Below are 17,779 nucleotides of genomic sequence, written 5' to 3'. Positions count from 1 at the left end.
AAACTCTGATAATATATCATTCTTGTAAATATCAGATTGTGAGGTTAAACTCTCACCACATCATTTCCATAGCTGTTGTTGTGGTGTAGGTCAGGACGTATTTGTAAGAGGAATTCCCTGAGTCCTGGTATTTCTCCTCGACGGATGGCAATGCCCAGTGTTCCACCCAGGTACGGCATGAGGTGGGGGGTCTGGAGAACAGAAGCTAATGTCCAGGCTTCACTGGCTATCCACTGCAGGCCTGTCACATTCTGCTTCACCACCTGTGCATTGTATTATATGAAATTAATTATTTCAGACTTAAAAGAGTGCATTTTTCTTTCTAGAAAATATTGATGTCTATAACAGCTAGTGTCATTCATAAGTGAAATCCTATGTTTTACACAGTAGTATGAGCAAAGTGATATCATCATATCATCATAACTGAAGTAGAGTATAATTGGTTTGCAAAACTTGATAGCACTGGTGTAATTTAGCATTTATTATAAGTACCATTTTTTTTTAGGCCAAATATTGTTGTAAATTAGTCAATTAAAGTTTACTGTTTGACAAAATACTGAGTTGTATAATTATTTCAGCTTTAATTGAGTTCTATTTCAAGCCTAACCTCTTCCATTAGATTAATCATTTGATTGTCATGTACAAATGAAATGACCACACGAGCTGTGGATTTCTTCATCACATCCACAATCCTTCTAAGTTCAGCTGGATCATTGCCCTCAGTCAAAATCTCTGTGTAGGCCAGGCAACCTCCACCAGATGGACTCAGGTCAGTTTGGAAAGATCGGGCAGCGTGGAGTCCATAATCATCATCACTGCTGAGCAGACCTGCCCAAGTCCAGCCAAAGTGTTTTAGAATCTGAATCATAGCACGCACCTAAGAATACAGAGAGGAGGGATTAGTGCACAGGCTGGAATAATGTTTCACTGGAAATCCTGATAAATCGGTTCCACAATGGACCATTAATTATTGCCTTTTTGGTGTTGTTATCTTACAACGTACAACTCACAACTCCATCAATGAAACAAATAATGTTACTGGTGATACACACAAGGAAAATACTCGTCGAGTAGGGATGTTTTTAACGGTACATCCTTATCTTACATATTTTAATTTTGCTGACAGATTTTCACCTGGAAAGCATCACTTGGGATCGTCCTAAAGAAGGATGGAAACTTTTGCCGGTCACTCAGGCAGGAACATGTGGCAAAATAACTCACCTGCAAAAAACACAGACTGTGTGTATCCTTAAAACATTGAATGTCTTTACCAGCTTTTTCAACTTTGCAAGGCTGACTGCTTCATATTTACAAATGACTTATATTTTCAAAGTCAAATCAAAATGATGCAAAAAGAGTTAATAGATGTTAAGTCAGAAAAACTTACCATAGGCACTCTGTACAAACCTAAGACAGTGGAGATTGCAATAGAACGTGTAGAGGAATCTTCACCCACGATTCCTAGGACTAGAGGGGTTCCTACACAGGTCTCATGTAATGTAACTTGCTCGTCTTGACCACTGGTTAATGACAACGCTGCACGAAATCCAATTCCTAGTTGGTTGCAATTATCATAAAGACTGTATCCCAGAGTCACATTAGGTAGCAGGTTGGAGTTTCTGTTGATCTCATCAATAGCAAAAGCCATGGTCTGGGCCTGTCTGAATCCTAGAACATCAAAAATCTAACACATAAAATATCACTGTTGACTACATGTAAAAATGAAACACTAACTGTGCAAATATGCACATGCTACACAAATAAAGATTGTATGAACAATGAAAATAGTTGAAGAACAAGCATAATAATTCTTGAATGAAATAGTAGACAATGGAACAAAAAGCAACATGGTTTAAATGGCACAAATACACAATGTATTTCTTTCTCAGTAATATCAGTTAATCAGTTTCTGTTTTTTGTTGTTTCCCTGTCAGACTCACCCATGACAGTCAGGCTGTTGTGGCTCTGAAGTAAAAGACAGATCAGGATAAATCGGACCAAAGTGCATTTCAAACAGCCCACCTAGAACCACATCTCCAGGCTTGCGCATCCCATTTAGATGAAACCTTCTCTGTAAACGACAAGAGGAGGAATAAAGAGGAGAGGACGCAGCAGAGGATAAGCAAGAGTACAACAACATGGGCAAGACCAAAGTGGTGTCTAAAAATGCCCTCATGACTTCTGGTTTATGCCTTTTCTGAGCCCAGTCAGTGAGTTTCATCACAATGTCCCCTTTTATTGACTTGCAGAATTGTTTAATCTTGCACACCACCCATCAGGGCAGATGAAGTAGTATGGGCAGGGCGTACAATGCATTTAATTTTAGATTAATTTTTAATGAGGCAAAATTAATGTGTGCCATTTCATTCTCTCCAAGGCCATGTTGAAATCCATTCCAATCCAACTTTAAGTTGTGGATGACTGCAATGGTTGAGGTCCAGTGAAAATTGTATGACAGTTATATTAAGTGTATATTAGGTTTTTTTGAATGTCATATTAAATTGACGTTTTGGGGATTGAGTTTACGCCTGCCGTATGACATGTGCTATATAAATAAAACTGACTTGACTGTTCCAGTTACTTGCCTTTTGATAAATTATAATTTTCCTTCTCACTTGCTGTGCTCTGCTGTTTAAAATCTGAGCTTATAGATATATGTATCAGAAGAATCACTTTTTACAGACGAATAATAAGTACAATCCATAACTTGTCTGTATGAAAAATGTACAAATTAAGCTCCTCAAATGGACAAATCAGCCCTGAGTATGTGGAATTCACTTGATGCTATTAATAATAGTATATGCTATACTGTACTATACCTTATATTTTTGTACTACCACTACATCTCTCTTTATACTATATTACATATTACCAATAATTGTTCTCATCAAAGATAAAACCAAACCTACGTCATTTTATTGTCATGGTCTGCTCTGAAGGGACTCTTTGAAGGCATTATGTTTGGACTTTTGTTGATTTAATATTTTATTTTGAAGTAGCATTCCTTGTGTGTCAATTCCCAGATAGCAAAATAAATCTGTCCCATACTTGGGCCACATGTTTGTTTTCTGCTGGCCCAGTTTACGCCTGGTTCCTGAATCTGGTCCATATACTGCATGATTGTCAGATGCTACTTGTGTGTTAATCCTTTGCTAGTGCGGGGTGGGAGCGCAGCGGGGAATTAATCCATTCCTGTGAAGAATAGCCAAAGGGTTTTTACTTCGAGTGGTGATGTCATGTGTGAGTTGCAGTGCAATACGAACTGTGTAGTTTGCAGTGCCACCAGTAGAGGGTATCAGCTTGCTGTGTTCAATAGTGTGCCTTAAGCTAGAAGGCTAGCCCTGTGTTTTATTGTTTGCAGTGGATAATAGTAGGAGCCCTTTTGGTGTCTCGGCAGAGTGGAAATCCCTGGTTGTAATCTTGCCCCCCCTATTTTTATGAACTGTGAATTTGTCCATGGAAATAAAGATTGTCATGGTATTTTTCTAAAGGCGCATTCTGTGTGTAGCAGGTGTGCTGTTCCTGGTTCCTCCTGGTGCAGCGCTGTAGGTTTTGTCCTGCTGATTGCTGGGCGGTGCCACACCTTCTCATATAAGGGTCTGATTCCATCCGCCTCCTCCTCTCTTCTCTTCCGGGGCCAATTGTCCACTGTCGTGGCGTGGTGTGGTGAGGCCGGTGCAGGTGTAGGTGTGGAGGAGCCATTTGTGCTGTGGCTGTGCGCACACTGGCGCTCTGTTGGCGTGTTGGCCATCGTGGCGCATGCTTGTCCTGCAGCATACAGGTATGCACACCGCCGTTCTCCCTCCTACTTAGCGTGCCATATTGCGCAGCCTTGACAGACCACTCTCTGCTGCAGGTGTTGGATCACTGTCGCCGTGGGGACCGGGCTGCCCCGCTGGAAGCCCCTTGCGTGGGTTTGTGCATCCTCGTGGTGAGTTGGCGTTGTCCGTCCTCCTCCTTACTCCTTGTTTGCCCCTGGCTAATTATTAATTTGTGCCACAGTTTGGATCAGGCAGAAGTCGGGAGTAACTCCGCTGCTTGGCCTGCTGTGACGCTGCGCCGGCAAGGCTGATTGGGAAACTGATTCAACGCCACGGCTCGCTGGACGGCGTTGCTGTTTTGGTTCTTTTTGGCTCTCTTCTTTTTGGCTCTCTCTTTTTGGCTCCGTTGGAGTACATGGTTTTATTGTTTTATTGTTTTGTTTGATTCTACAAATACTTGGTTCCGCTGTAAGCGTGCCGCTGTGTTGATGCGGCTGTTATAACAGTCTTTGCCGCTGTTCTTTATTAGTTTATACAAACATTTAGTTATTTTGAATATTGATTTAATTTAATTTGATTTCTTTTGTATGGTTGTTTTGTGTTCTATTTGAGATTTAATTCTTTTTGTTTCGTTAAGAGTATTATTAAATTGAGTACCGTTTTATTGAGTTTGATTTCTTTTGTATATTAATTGCCTGTTATATTATAGTTGAAAAGTTAGATTATTTTGTTATTTACTTTATTACTTATTATTGTTTTGTTTGTGTGTATTGGTAAAGTGTGGCCATTTTATTGTGCTTTTTCTCCCTGTGGACAGGTGCTGTGGGCTCCGGGCGGCGACCCAATCCCTGGTGGTGGTTCTTCACGTTTTCAGTTTGTGTGTGCAGTGTCACGGGTGCTTTAGTTTCCCCCCTCCCTCATTGGTTTCGGGCCGCCGAGGTAACCCAGCACTGTCCACTTCCCCTTCCCTTATGGCCCCGTGTATAACATTATCTGCTTTAGACAGCATTTATGGAACCTCATTTTAGTAATTATTGTTGAATAAAACTTGTATTATCAACGTTGTCTTTGCCCTGTGGTGATACGAACTTGCGTAAGCTTTTAGTTTTTGGTTATAAGTATTGTTATTTCCTGGGGTGCAATTCCCCAGGTGGCGTTGTTCGGCAACATATTCACCCTATGACCGCCACTCTTGTCACATGTGGTTATTTGGCAGCTCTGACTTGGTGGCAGTGAATTCCTGCAAGCCTTTTTGTAACCCCACATTGATTACACTGGTGACAGCGGTGGGATAAAATCAAAATGTCAGAGCCTGAAAATAATCCACTTCAATCTAGAGGGGGCACTCACAGAGTGCCAAATGTCCGCCCCGTCTTCTCCATTCACTATGGCCCCTGATGGCTTAAAGGACGGTTCTGGCTATCTCAAAGCTAAAATAGGTGGGTTTGATTGTTATGTTCTTGTAGACACAGGAGCCTCGTGCTCTGTCATCCCCAAACAGCTGCGGCTTTCTGCTACAAAAGGGGGGTGTGATTTGGAAGACTATGCGGGCAGGGCTACAACAGCTAATGGTGGGGATGCATGTTGTAGGGTGCAGGCAGACAGTATGTCAATTTGATTCTCTTGCTCTCGTCGCCAAGTTTTTAGTCTCTGATATACCTTCTGAGGAGATTCTGCTTGGGTTTGATTTTCTATCTCAGTATGGCACTGTAGTTGACCTTGGGAAGAAGACCTGCCAGATAATGGGAAGACTTTTCCCCTGGTTGATCTGAACTCATCCTTTGAGCCCCAGGTGTTCTCTGTCCAGTCCAATACCGTAGTACCCCTGCGCAATGAAACCATAATTTGGGGCCAGGTTCAGACTGGGTGGGGGGATTACGCAGAGGGCATGTTGGAACTCTCCACCTCCTTCTCAAAATACTGTTACATATTGGTAGCTCAGGTGGCTTGTAGAGTTAAGCAGGGCTTACTGTCATGCGAGTTATCAATTTGAAAAATGATGCACTTATGTTAAAGAGTGGGATGGAAGTGGGTATGCTGTTCACTGACATTGAGGTGGGGGAGGAAGTGGAGCTGTGTGGCAACAGTGAGGGAGGAGCCGTCTTGCAGTGTTGGAAAGTTGAGACACTTATGAGCCAGTTTGGGGTGGAAGAAAAGGGGTTCTCTCCTGGGGAAATCTCTGTGTTTAGTCGGGGGACACTGATATTGACTGTAGTCCCTGGGCAGCACCTGTAGTACTTGTGAAAAAGAAGCTGGGTGGGTTTCGGTTCTGTATTAACTATAGGAAACTCACAATGGAAGATTGATGATGCCCTCAATAGCCTGTCATGCTTGTTGGTTTTCCACTCTTGATTTGGCGAGTGGCTATTGGTGGAAGTGGATCACCACAAGTTCATCATGCGCCAGGGGCTATCCGAGTTTAATGATCTGAGTTTTGGGCTTTGCAACGCATGCAGCACATTACGGAGGTTAGTGGACTTGATTCTTGCAGATTTGCATTGGGCCACTTGCTTGGTTTACTGAGATGACATCATTGACTTCAGGAAAACCTGACGCACCTGGATGGTGTACTTGGAAAGCTCCAGCAGGCCAATCTTAAAGTTTAGCCATCCAGGTTTAATCTGTTTTCCACCCAAGTCCATTACTGGGCATGTTATCTCTGCTGAGGGGGTTGATGCCAGATCCCGCCAAGGTGGAAGCAGTTACAGAGTGGCCTGTCCCTAAAAATCAGACGGAGGTTCAGAGCTTTGTATGGCTAGCCTCATACTAAAAGCCGTTTGTGAGAGGTTTTGCTGATGTTGTCCTTGAGATTTTATAAGAAATTAGTATTTGCATTTTCCTAAATCAAGTCAATTACTTGAGACATAACACAGCAGCTTAAACATCTTATGACAAAAAAGCTTTTGTCATTTGAGATACAACTCTAAACAAGATGTTTAACAAGACATTCAAGATGCATTGTCTAAAAACAAGTCCCTTTATCTAACTGAAATGTTATATGTTACTGTATATTAGGTATAATTTGATATTTTGACAAGAAATTAGAGATATATACTCATTTAGGTTTTAGGTTTTTAGAATGTGAGCGGCAAGATCATGCCTCTCAGGATTACACAAGTATGCTGCATTTATGTGCTCCTTGGATGGTCCCATTTCCAAAGTTGGCAAGTTGTTCTTCTGACTTATGTGTATTCATGTGCATTAAAGTCACATGAATACACAGAGAACAGAAACGCAGATAAATAACAGACACTAGAAAGTTGTGCTCTACTTTATTGCTCAAAATTAAAACAACATTTGGATAGCTGTTTCCAGTATTTGTTAACTTATTATCACGGTTTCTGCTAATAAATAACTGTTACATGAATAAATAACAGTTAATACCATATTCCAAATTAAATTTTAGCAAGAAAGGATAATGTAATGCATGAATTTGGACCATTAATTGATGATAATCTACGTATATGACAACAACCCAACATGCGTACCAAAATTTGTGCAGACTTTCCGAATTGTTGTAACTTGAGGGGGCATTTGTAAATTTTACTTTTTCCAATTATTCTTACACCAGATTAATGAAGGCATAACATATAAATTAAATTTTTTCCCTAAGTGTGGGTGGATGAGTACGCAAAACAAAAAATTGGCCAAGATGAGGTCTTCTAAATTAAATGATCAATTTGGCTGGCTAGGTTGGTTTTGTGTCTAAACATGAATTTCCCTTAGGGGATAAATAGAGTATCTATCTATCTATCTATCTATCTATCTATCTATCTATCTATCTATCTATCTATCTATCTATCTATCTATCTATCTATCTCTCTATCTATCTATCTAAACATTAACCAAACAATTGCAATAGCATTGTCACATAATGACAGGGGGATATATTTTCAAAAGTGATGTTTAACATTTTATCAAGGCATATCCCCCTTCGCCAGTGGGCTCCAATGGGTCATATCAGAGAGTAGAGATAAACAAACCTATTGTTAGCTAATTTCATGACTTTGTGTTTCCCCGACCCATGATAGCTTTCTTAGTGTTTCTCTCTGGTCTCAGCAAAATTATGTAACATTTGGGTCCAAACAACGCCACCAAGAGGCCAAAACTGGAAGCCAGAATGGCAAATACCTCCACTGCATCTGCATATTTGCCTGGTGAGCTGATATAAGCAGGGACAAAGGCCACCCACACAGCACAGAAGATCAGCATGCTGAAAGTGATGAGTTTGGCCTCATTGAAGTTGTCTGGAAGATTTCTTGCCAGAAAAGCTAACAGGAAGCTGAGGACAGCCAGTAACCCTATATAGCCCAGTAACACTGCAAAACCAATTGTGGACCCAACTACACACTCATAAACTATCTTGTCATTGTGGTATTTGGTGTTTTTATGAGGTGCTGGTGACGAAGAGACAAGCCAAGCAGTACAGATTGTGGCTTGAATAGAAGTAAGAACCAGAACTGTCCCTCTCTGCTGCACAGCACCAAACCACTTCAGACTGGCTTCTCCTCCTGGCTTAGAGGCCTTGAACACAGCCAGAACCACCATGGTTTTCACCAGGATGCATGAAACACAAAGCACAAAGCTGATCCCAAATGCTGCATGTCTCAGCTGGCATGTCCATTGTCTGGGATGGCCAATAAACAGCAGTGAGCACAGGAAACATAGTTTAAGTGACAACAACAACTGGAAACTGAGTTCAGAATTGTTGGCACGTACTATAGGTGTTCTGCGATGATAGATAAAGATCCCTAGGACAACAGCACAGATAAATGTGCCCAGCAATGAAGTGACTGTCAAGCAGATTCCCAGAGGCTCATGGTAGGAGAGGAAGTCTATTTTCTTAGGAAGACAATGGTCACGCTGGGGGCTGGACCAGAAATCCACTGGACAACTTGTGCACTCCATGGAATCTATGAAAAAACAAAAAAAGGGAGATACACAATGCTATCTTTCGAAACTGCAATGTTGAAAACTGAACACTCACCAGTCTTATTGCTGATCTTCCCCTCAGAACAAGGGATGCAGTCAAAACAACACTCAGGTTCCCCCTTCTTTCTGGCCATGCGGGTACCAGGAGGACAGCTCTCACTGCACACTGAGTGGGGGGGCTGTAGGGAGAAAAATAAATATATGTTATTCTACACTACTAAACACAGCTAGAATTAGTTATCCATGAGCCAAAAAATTGTAGTCTGAAAAATCGGAAGTAACCTCTTTGGATTCAAAGTTCCAGAAGATTTTATCTTCATCAAGTGTGAGTTCTTCACCTTTGAAGGCTGATTTCTTAACTTCACCCACATTCTGAATTTTAATTCTTCCGTCAGGGAGCCACAGCCAGTTCATGATATCATAGATTGGTAAGACATCACCATTCTCATCAAATGACACTTGATCACCAAATGGTGTGGTGAAGTTAACCTTTTCCAAGTAATAGACAAGCTGTGAAAATCAGAATAAGAGATAGAGGAAAAACCAAACAGGATAGATGAAAAAAAAAGAATTCTCTTGTTATTGACCATGATTAACACAGCATGAGCTAATATTCAAAAATCAAACTGCTTACTTCACTTAGGAACATATGAAGTTTTAAAAAATTCTTGCAAATCATTTTGTTTAAAGTAGTGTCACATTACCCATAATACCATGTACCTAGTGACGAGATTATTCTCGCTAACCTGAATACTAGCCACTAATAGTAGGTAAAATCATTTCAGATATCTATCTAGCATTTTACAACTGATAATGTCTTATTTTTTACTGTGCAAAAAATATTATAAGCACAGGATTGGACATAAACAAGTGGAGTGTAAATTGATATTTCACCTGCCATGGCTCCAGTCTTTGTAAATTACCACAGCTGTTCCTGTTGAAAGGCCCTCTCCCTGGTTCGCAGTGTAGCATGTCATCAAGAGCATATGCCAGAGCATACACAGCCTTATACACATTGTACTCTGGCCTGAGATTTAAAATGTCCAAAAACTCAGTCTCCACATTCTCTAGATCTTCATGTCCAGTGCATAATGCTCCTCCAGCTTCCACCCAACCTTCTGGAGGTGGAGCAAATCTACACTGAAATGTGTATTCCCAAAACTGATTTACCTAACATAATCAAAAATTTGTATCATAAACAATGACAATATATTATTCTTCCAAATACCAAATCAGATTGCGAGGTTAAACTCTCACCATTTTATTTCTATTGCTGTTGTGGTGTAGTTCAGGACGTATTTGTAACATGAATTCCCTGAGTCCTGGTATTTCTCCTCGACGGATGGCAATGCCCAGTGTTCCAGCCAGGTACGGCATGAGGCGGGGGGTCTGGAGCATAGCAGATGATGACCAGGCTTCACTGGCCATCCACTGCAGGCCTGTCACATTCTGCCTCACCACCTGTAAAATGCATCATACGAAGTTATATAAATTCATATTGCCATACCAAAGTAGTTTCCACAGCGTCACTCACAGGTGCCATCCTGTATTTTACACAGTAGTATGAGCAAAATGATATCATCATAACTAGAACAAACCTGCTAGCGGTGTGTATAACAAAACAGAGGTGTAACATATTAATTATTATTATTTGGTTTGTTTAGGTCAAATATTGTTTTATATCACTGAATTGAATCTTGTTGTATAACTATGTTCGGCAATAATCAAGTTGTATTTCAAGCCCAACCTCTTCCATCAGGTTAATAATGTGACCTTCATGTGCAAACACAATGACCACATGAGCTGTGGATTTCTTCATCACATTCACAATCCTCCTTAGTTCAGCTGGATCATCGCCCTCGGGCAAAATCTCTAAGTAAGCCAGGCAACCTCCACCAGATGGACCCAGGTCAGTTTGAAAGGATCGGGCAGCGTGGAGTCCATAATCATTATCACTGATCAACAGACCTGCCCAAGTCCAGCCAAAGTGTTTTAGAATCTGAATCATAGCACGCACCTAATAGTACAGAGAAGAAGGATTAGTGCACATGCTGGAATAATGTTTCACTGGAAATCCTGTTAAACAGGTTCCACAATGGATCATGTTTAATCCTGGCCTTTCAGTGTTGTTATCTGACACCTTACAACTCCCTCAATGGGACAAATAATGTTAATGATGAAACAAAAGGAATATATTTGCAGTATAGGTATGTTCTTCCTGATCAATTGCAATAACTGCACAATCTTTATTTAGTATATTTTCACCATGCTTATAGATTTTTACCTGGAAAGCATCACTTGGGATCGTCCTAAAGAAGGATGGAAATTTTTGCCGGTCACTCAGGCAGGAGCATGTAGAAAAATAACTCACCTGCGAAAAACACAGACTGTACATCCTGAAACCATTCAATGCCTTCACCGGCTCTTTTAACTTTTTGAGGTTGACTGCTTCATGTTTAAACCAACTTTAAATTTGACATAAAATCAAAATGATCCAAAAGAAATAATAGATGTCAAGGCAGAAAAACTTACCATGGGCACTCTGTACAAACCTAAGACAGTGGAGATTGCAATAGAACGTGTAGAGGAATCATCACCCACAATCCCGAGGACTGGAGGGGTTCCTACACAGGTCTCATGTAATATAACTTGCTCCTCTAGACCACTGGTTAATGACAATGCTGCACGGAATCCAATTCCTAGTTTGTTGCAATTATCATAAAGACTGTATCCCAGAGTCACATTAGGTAGCAGGTTAGAATTTCTGTTGATCTCATCAATAGCAAAAGCCATGGTCTGGGCCTGTGTGAATCCTAGAACATCAAAACTAACAAATAAAATATTACTGTTTACTATTGAAAAATACAACATGATAACCAAGTAACAAATATATATATATATATATGTTGTACAACTACAGATTTTGCAACAATGAAAACAGATGATGGCAACAACCACAAAAATAGAGGTGACTCAGCAAAAAAGACAATGTGGTCAAAATGTTATATATAAACAATGTCAATCTCTCTCAGTAATATGAAATTATTACAAATACATTCTAATAAAATTACTGATTTTCCGGGGGTTTCTACTCTTTGTTGTTTACTTGGTAGACTCACCCATGGCAGATAGGCTGTTGTGGCTCTGAGGTATAAGACAGTTCAGAATAGGTAGAGAAGAAGTTCATTTCAAATAGACCACCTAGAACCACATCTCCAGCCTTGTGCATTCCATTGAGATGAAACTGTCCCTGTAATCGACAAGAGGAGGAATAGAGGGGGGAGGGCACAGCAGAGGAAAAACAGGAATACAACAACATGAGCAAGTAGGTGTCTAACAATGTCCACATGACTTTCCTCTGGTTTATGTTTTTTCTGAGCCCAGTCATTAAGTTTTATCACTATGTCACCCCCTTTTATTGACTTCCAGTATTGTTTAATCTTTTACACCACCCATAACGACAGAAAAAGGAGTATGGGCAGGGCCTAAAATGTATTTCATTTGAGATTGATTTGTATTGATGGAGAATTAATGCATGGACTTTTGATAATATCTGACAGGTGTCAAAGCCATGTTATCAACCTTTCCAACCAAAAATTAATTTCTGAATGATTGACAATGATTGGGGTCCACAGAAAAATTTGCATGACAGGCATATTATGTATTAAATGTCATATCAAGTGGACTTTAAGCAGTTAAGTGGATGATATGTATGTTAGGTTGTAGATAAAGCAGATAGATCTTTTCACCTTCCAGGAAAACTACTCGCCTTGGTATAAAATACAAAGTTCCCTCCGATCCTCTCTACAGTTTAATTCCTGAGATGATACATCAGAAGTTTCACTTTATACTGAGTCTAATCTTAAATTTGTATGTGGCATTCTAAATGCAAAAATCAGCCCAAAGTATCTGTAATTCTCTAACACAATAACAGAATTAAGGTAAATGTCCACTAGATGGTAGCAGCAATATACTTGCAAAAGACTTTTGATGAAATAGTACATCTTCTGATGTTTTTACATTGCACTGTTGTTGACAGCAGGTTCTGTAGCGCATCAAGACTATCTCTATACTATACATGTCACATATGTATGAGAATTTACTCATCAGCCACAAGCCATGTACCAGCCATACCGCAACCCTATAAGGGACTCTTGCGGGTGTTTATCTTTGCTTATCTGATCTACACTGCGTGTTAGGTGCAGTTCATATGAGCTCTAGAAGATTGTGTTATTTCTGAGTGAGTATCCATTTGCCTGCCGCAAAGACTGGGTGGAAGTCCTATGGGCCTCTACCTTCAACAGGCTATAGTCCACACCAGTCTTAAATCCACCACCGTTGTCCCTGTGCCCAAAAATACAGCAGTTAAAAGTCTCATTGACTACCACCCACTTGCCCTACTTATTATTAAGTGCTTTGAGAGGCTTGTACTATCTCACATCAAGGCCATCACCCCCACTGATCTCCACAGCCATCAGTTTGCTTATCAAGCAAACGCATCTGTTGAAGACACAGTCTCAATTGCACTTCATAAAGCCCTCCCACCTGAAACATCCAAACACATATGCCAGGATGCTATTTAGCTCCGCTTTCAATACTATAATCCCACCAAAATTTATAAACTCAGCAACCTGGCATTATCCTTGCCAACAGACCACAAAACGTCAGAATGGGCAACCACACATCCTTGATCCTCACCTTGAACACAGGTGCACCACAGGGCTTTGTGCTTAGCCCAGTCCTCTTCATTGTCTTCACCCATGACTGCACTCCCATCCCCTCCACTAACACTATAGTGAAGTTTACTGATAACACCACTATAGTGGGACTCCTATTCAACAATAAGGAGACACTCTACAGAAAGGAGGTCCAACATCTGGTGAAGTGGTGTGCAGACAACAATTTGGCCCTAAACACAACAAATAAACAAGGAGTTGATTGTGGACTTTAGGAGAACCAGGAAGACCACACCCTTGGGTTTGCACTGGGTTTGGTGGTTCATTGCCACCTGATCTCAACAGATGCATCCCTGGAGGGTTGGGGTTGAAGTTTGGTGTGTGAGTAGCTGCTGGTCAGGCCCATGGTTGTGGCACCATCTCAATAGTCTATTGCTGAAGGCTGTCTGCCTGGCATTGAGGCAGTTTCTGCCCCACCTCCTGAGGCATGACATCCTGATACGGACCAACAGTATGGTGTCTGCAGATTAAATCATCAGACAAGACAGTCTAAGCTCTCCCTGCCTAGGTCACACCACACACAAGCTGTGGACACTGGCCAGGTTTATGTCCATGTGCTCTGTGGATGTACAATACAGTGACAGATCAGCTATCCAGACTGAACCCTGGGGCGTGGAGGCTTCACTCCAGTGTGGTGGAGATTTGTAGTTGCTTCAGATTTTTTGAAGCACACCCTTTTGCCTCCAAAGACAAGACCAACTCCCTTTTGCTTGTTACCCTGGGGAGAGATGATCTCAGGGTAGATGCACTGGCATATCTCTGGTCTCCAGGCCAGCTAGATGTTTTCCCCCTTTCAGCCTTTTTCCACCGTTCTTGCAGAGAATGAGGACAGAGAACGAGTAATTCTGGTGGCACCAAACTAGCCACAAAAAATATATTGTTTTGATATTAAGAGGTCCAAAAGTTAATAGTGCTTATATAATCCTCTAGAGTGAATTCCAGCCAAGGATAACTTGAATAGTTCCTGCTACTGCTCCCTCTGCAGTTTGTCATATCTGGTGAATGTAGCTTCCTCTGTTATAGTCCTTTCTAAGTATCAGTAACAGTGTTAGGAGTAATACTTTTGTATCACTGAGGGATGGAAAGATGCATACTAAAGACATATACAACGCGAGTATAGCCTATAAGATGTTTAAGTTTATCACTACTAGCAAGACATTCACGAGCAAATTGTTCAAACAGTTAGTAACAAAATAGTAATAATACATTGATAAAATATGCAATGATAAAAGTCAGTTATTAACACTTCTTTATTACCTTTAGTTTCATGTGGTGATAATAACTGTTGATTGCAAAATACAGAGGATCATAATTTCTGATATATTTATTCTTAGCGCTAATTTTATGACTTCCTTTTTTCTCGACCCATAATAGCTTTCTTTGTATTTTTCTCTGGTCTCAGGAGTATAATGTAACATTTGGGTCCAAACAGCGCCACCAAGAGGCCAAAACTGGAGGCCAGGATGGCAAATACTTCCACTGCATCTGCATACTTTCCCGGAGAATTGACATAAGCAGGGACAAAGGCCACCCACACAGCACAGAAGATCAGCATGCTGAAAGTGATGAATTTGGCCTCATTGAAGTTGTCTGGAAGATTCCTTGCCAGAAAAGCTAACAGGAAGCTGAGGATAGCCAGGAAGCCAATATAACCCAGTAACACTGCAAAACCAATTGTGGAGCCAACTACACACTCATAAACTATCTTGTCATTGTGGTATTCAGTGTTTTTATGAGGAGCTGTTGAGGCAGAGACAAGCCAGGCAGTACAGATTACTGCTTGAATGCATGTAAGCGCCAGAACCGTCCCTCTCTGCTGCACAGCACCAAACCACTTCAGACTGGCTCCACCTCCTGGCTTGGAGGCCTTGAACACAGCCAGAACCACCATGGTTTTCACCAGGATGCATGAGACACAAAGCACAAAACTGATCCCAAATGCTGCATGTCTCAGCTGGCATGTCCACAGTCTGGGACGACCGATAAACAGCAGTGAACACAGGAAACATAGTTTAAGAGACACCAAGAGCAGGAAACTGAGTTCTGAATTGTTGGCACGCACCATGGGTGTGCTGCGATGATAGATGAAGATGCCCAGAACAACAGCACAGATAAATGTGCCCAGCAATGAAGTTGTTGTCAAACAAATTCCCAGAGGCTCATGGTAGGAGAGGAACTCTGTTTTCTTAGGAACACAGTAGTCACGCTGGGGGCTGGACCAGAAATCCTCTGGACAACTGGTGCACTTCATGGAGTCTGAAAAACAGGAGAAGATGGTGAGATACATACTTACTGTATATGATATCCTTAAAATAAAGTAAAAACATTGAAACATGAACACCCACCAGTGCTATTGCTGATCTTTCCCTCAGAACAAGGGATGCAGTCAAAACAACACTCAGGTTCCCCCTTCTTTCTGGCCATGCGGGTACCAGGAGGACAGCTCTCACTGCACACTGACCGGGGGGGCTGTACAGAGAAAAATATGTTGATCTATATCATTACATTCAGCTAAAATCTACAGTCCAAAAAAGGAGAGAAAAATCAAAAGTAACCTCTTTTGATTCAAAGTTCCAGAAGATTTTATCTTCATCAAGTGTGAGTTCTTCACCTTTGAAGACTGATTTCTTAACCTCACCCACATTCTGAACTTTAATTCTTCCATCAGGGAGCCACAGCCAGTTCATGATATCATAGATTGGAGAGGCATCACCATTCTCATCAAATGACACTTGATCACCAAATGGTGTGGTGAAGTTGACCTTTTGCAAATAATGTAGAAGCTACATATGGATAATAGAAACAAAACAAACAACATCAAGAAGAAAAATGTGTGAAAGTCATAACTGAAATATGAAATCGCATTTTGTCCAGCTATGTCTAGTATTAAATACAGTATAATAATTAATATAAATTAATAGCCAGTGGATGAATGTAACATGTCTTCTTCATGATGTTCTATACTCACAAAACCATATTTAGTTCCTCATGATGTGGTAGCTGTTTTGAATACATAAACAGGTTGAGTGTAAATTTATATCTCACCTGCCATGGCTCCAGTGTTTTCAGTGTAGCACAGCTGTGCTCGCTGAAAGGCCCTCTCCCTGGCTCACACTGAAGTATGTTATCAAGGGCATATACCAGAGCATACACAGCCTTATAAACATTGTACTCTGGCCTGAGGTTAGAAAGATCCAAAAACTCAGTCTCAACATTTCCAATATCTTCATCTCCAGTGCATGATTTTCCTCCAACTTCTATCCAACCTGCTGGAGGTGGTGCAAATCTACACTGAAATGTGTATTCCCAAAACTGCCTCACCTGAAATATATTAAAGTATTAACATAGGTATTAACATTAGTATCAACATATTCACATTGACATTATAGTATATTGTTATTGCATATTTAAATCAGATGGTGTCATTAAATCCTTACCATACTATTTCCATAGCTGTTGTTGTGGTGTAGGTCAGGACGTATTTGTAACAGAAATGCCCTGAGTCCTGGTATTTCTCCTCGGCGGATGGCAATGCCCAGTGTCCCACTCAGGTACGGCATGAATCGGGGGGTCTGGAGCACAGCAGCAGATGTCCAGGCTTCACTTGCAATCCACTGCAGGCCTGTCACATTCTGCCGCACCACCTATGCATTATATAATTCAGACTTTTGTTAAAACAGTGCAATATACTTTATAGAAAATATTGTCTACCAAGATTTCATTGTTTGACTGTCAAATGTTGGCCAAATATGAAGTGCAATACGCTCAGTTTAAACAAGCTTCAGTTTTTTGTAAGCTTCACTGTGTAACATAACCAATTAAATCCAATTATTAGAATAATTTAATATCCTTTTAATTGTCTTGACTGGTCCATTCATGCTTGTTCATTCTTGTAACCAACAAGTGTATTGAAATATTTAAAGAATTGTCAACAAGTTGAAACGTTTGACACACTCTATACATTTTCAACATTATCAGCTGGATTTGATTAGTTTAAGATTCAGTTTACACCGACAAACAAACAAAGAAAAAAAAAATCAATATTATCATGGATTTCTGAAATTATATTATATTTGAATTCCAACCTCTTCCATTAGTTGAATCATGTGTATCTCGTGTGCAAACACAATGACAACCCGTGCTGTTGATGTCTTTATCAAATATACAATCCTCTTGAGTTCACTTGGGTCACTGTCCCAGGGCAACACTTCTAGGTAGGCCAGACAACCTCCACCAGACTGAGCCAGGTCAGACTGCAAGGACTGGGCAACATGGAGTCCATAATCATCATCACTGACCAGCAGACCAACCCATGTCCAGCCAAAGTGTTTTAGAATCTGAATCATAGCA

General features: G+C 40.8%; 3 protein-coding genes and 1 long non-coding RNA gene across 7 annotated transcripts in view; 1 reads left to right on the top strand and 3 right to left on the bottom strand.

Annotated features, from left to right (window-relative positions):
• Positions 1-44: 44 nt before the first annotated feature.
• Positions 45-877, bottom strand: LOC147817651 (vomeronasal type-2 receptor 1-like). Its single transcript, XM_087169953.1, has 2 exons — positions 608-877; positions 45-263 (listed from the first exon to the last, which is right to left on the bottom strand). Exons 1-2 carry the CDS (start codon positions 866-868, stop codon positions 45-47), a joined length of 480 nt encoding a protein of 159 aa, XP_087026079.1. The 5' UTR covers positions 869-877.
• A 2,632-nt stretch (positions 878-3,509) lies between these two features.
• Positions 3,510-4,825, top strand: LOC147817650 (uncharacterized). 2 transcript variants are annotated; one of them, XR_015436183.1, is made up of 3 exons: positions 3,510-3,781; positions 3,857-3,931; positions 4,579-4,825. It is a non-coding gene; the product is annotated as an uncharacterized LOC147817650 (long non-coding RNA). The 2 variants fall into 2 exon arrangements; XR_015436182.1 differs by lacking the exon at positions 4,579-4,825 and adding an exon at positions 4,003-4,167.
• A 2,935-nt stretch (positions 4,826-7,760) lies between these two features.
• On the bottom strand, positions 7,761-12,042 carry LOC111673700 (extracellular calcium-sensing receptor-like). Of its 2 annotated transcripts, XM_023431538.2 has the most exons (9): positions 11,813-12,042; positions 11,226-11,520; positions 10,978-11,064; positions 10,441-10,710; positions 9,951-10,154; positions 9,588-9,863; positions 8,976-9,203; positions 8,749-8,872; positions 7,761-8,674 (listed from the first exon to the last, which is right to left on the bottom strand). In XM_023431538.2, the coding sequence occupies exons 1-9, from the start codon at positions 12,040-12,042 to the stop codon at positions 7,761-7,763; spliced, it is 2,628 nt and encodes an 875-aa protein (XP_023287306.2). The 2 variants fall into 2 exon arrangements, with proteins under 2 accessions (XP_023287306.2, XP_087026099.1); XM_087169973.1 differs by lacking the exon at positions 9,588-9,863 and having other exon boundaries at positions 8,976-9,101; positions 9,954-10,154.
• A 2,729-nt stretch (positions 12,043-14,771) lies between these two features.
• Positions 14,772-17,779, bottom strand: part of LOC111673701 (extracellular calcium-sensing receptor-like) — a 4,647-nt gene continuing 1,639 nt past the window's right edge. Inside the window, exons 4-9 of one of the 2 annotated variants that reach the window (XM_023431539.1) lie at positions 17,515-17,778; positions 16,867-17,073; positions 16,475-16,750; positions 15,985-16,212; positions 15,775-15,898; positions 14,772-15,685 (exon numbers count right to left, since the gene is read on the bottom strand). In XM_023431539.1, the coding sequence (XP_023287307.1) occupies positions 14,772-15,685; positions 15,775-15,898; positions 15,985-16,212; positions 16,475-16,750; positions 16,867-17,073; positions 17,515-17,778 (2,013 nt within the window). Of the gene's footprint in view, positions 15,686-15,774; positions 15,899-15,984; positions 16,213-16,474; positions 16,751-16,866; positions 17,074-17,514; position 17,779 lie in introns of those variants that run through there. The other variant, XM_087169974.1, reaches the window with a different exon arrangement.

Source organism: Seriola lalandi, unplaced genomic scaffold (genome assembly GCF_002814215.2).
Source record: "Seriola lalandi dorsalis isolate HSWRI2012SDOR001 ecotype SW California unplaced genomic scaffold, Sedor1 jcf7180002054924, whole genome shotgun sequence".
NCBI lineage: Eukaryota > Metazoa > Chordata > Actinopteri > Carangiformes > Carangidae > Seriola > Seriola lalandi.
The sequence above is the reverse complement of the archived record's forward strand: the minus strand, read 5'-3'. Positions and strand labels throughout refer to the sequence as shown.

Excerpts from the sequence above, each read along its gene's own strand:
- LOC147817651 (XM_087169953.1), bottom strand. The coding sequence starts at position 868 with ATGATTCAGATTCTAAAACACTTTGGCTGGACTTGGGCAGGTCTGCTC. Across the intron at positions 264-607 it reads TGATTAATCTAATGGAAGAG|GTGGTGAAGCAGAATGTGAC; the intron begins GTTAGGCTTGAA and ends TACAATGCACAG.
- LOC111673700 (XM_023431538.2), bottom strand. The coding sequence starts at position 12,042 with ATGTGGACATTGTTAGACACCTACTTGCTCATGTTGTTGTATTCCTGT. Across the intron at positions 11,521-11,812 it reads CAACAGCCTATCTGCCATGG|TTTTGATGTTCTAGGATTCA; the intron begins GTGAGTCTACCA and ends TTTATTTGTTAG. Across the intron at positions 8,873-8,975 it reads GGAACTTTGAATCCAAAGAG|CCCCCCCACTCAGTGTGCAG; the intron begins GTTACTTCCGAT and ends TTCTCCCTACAG.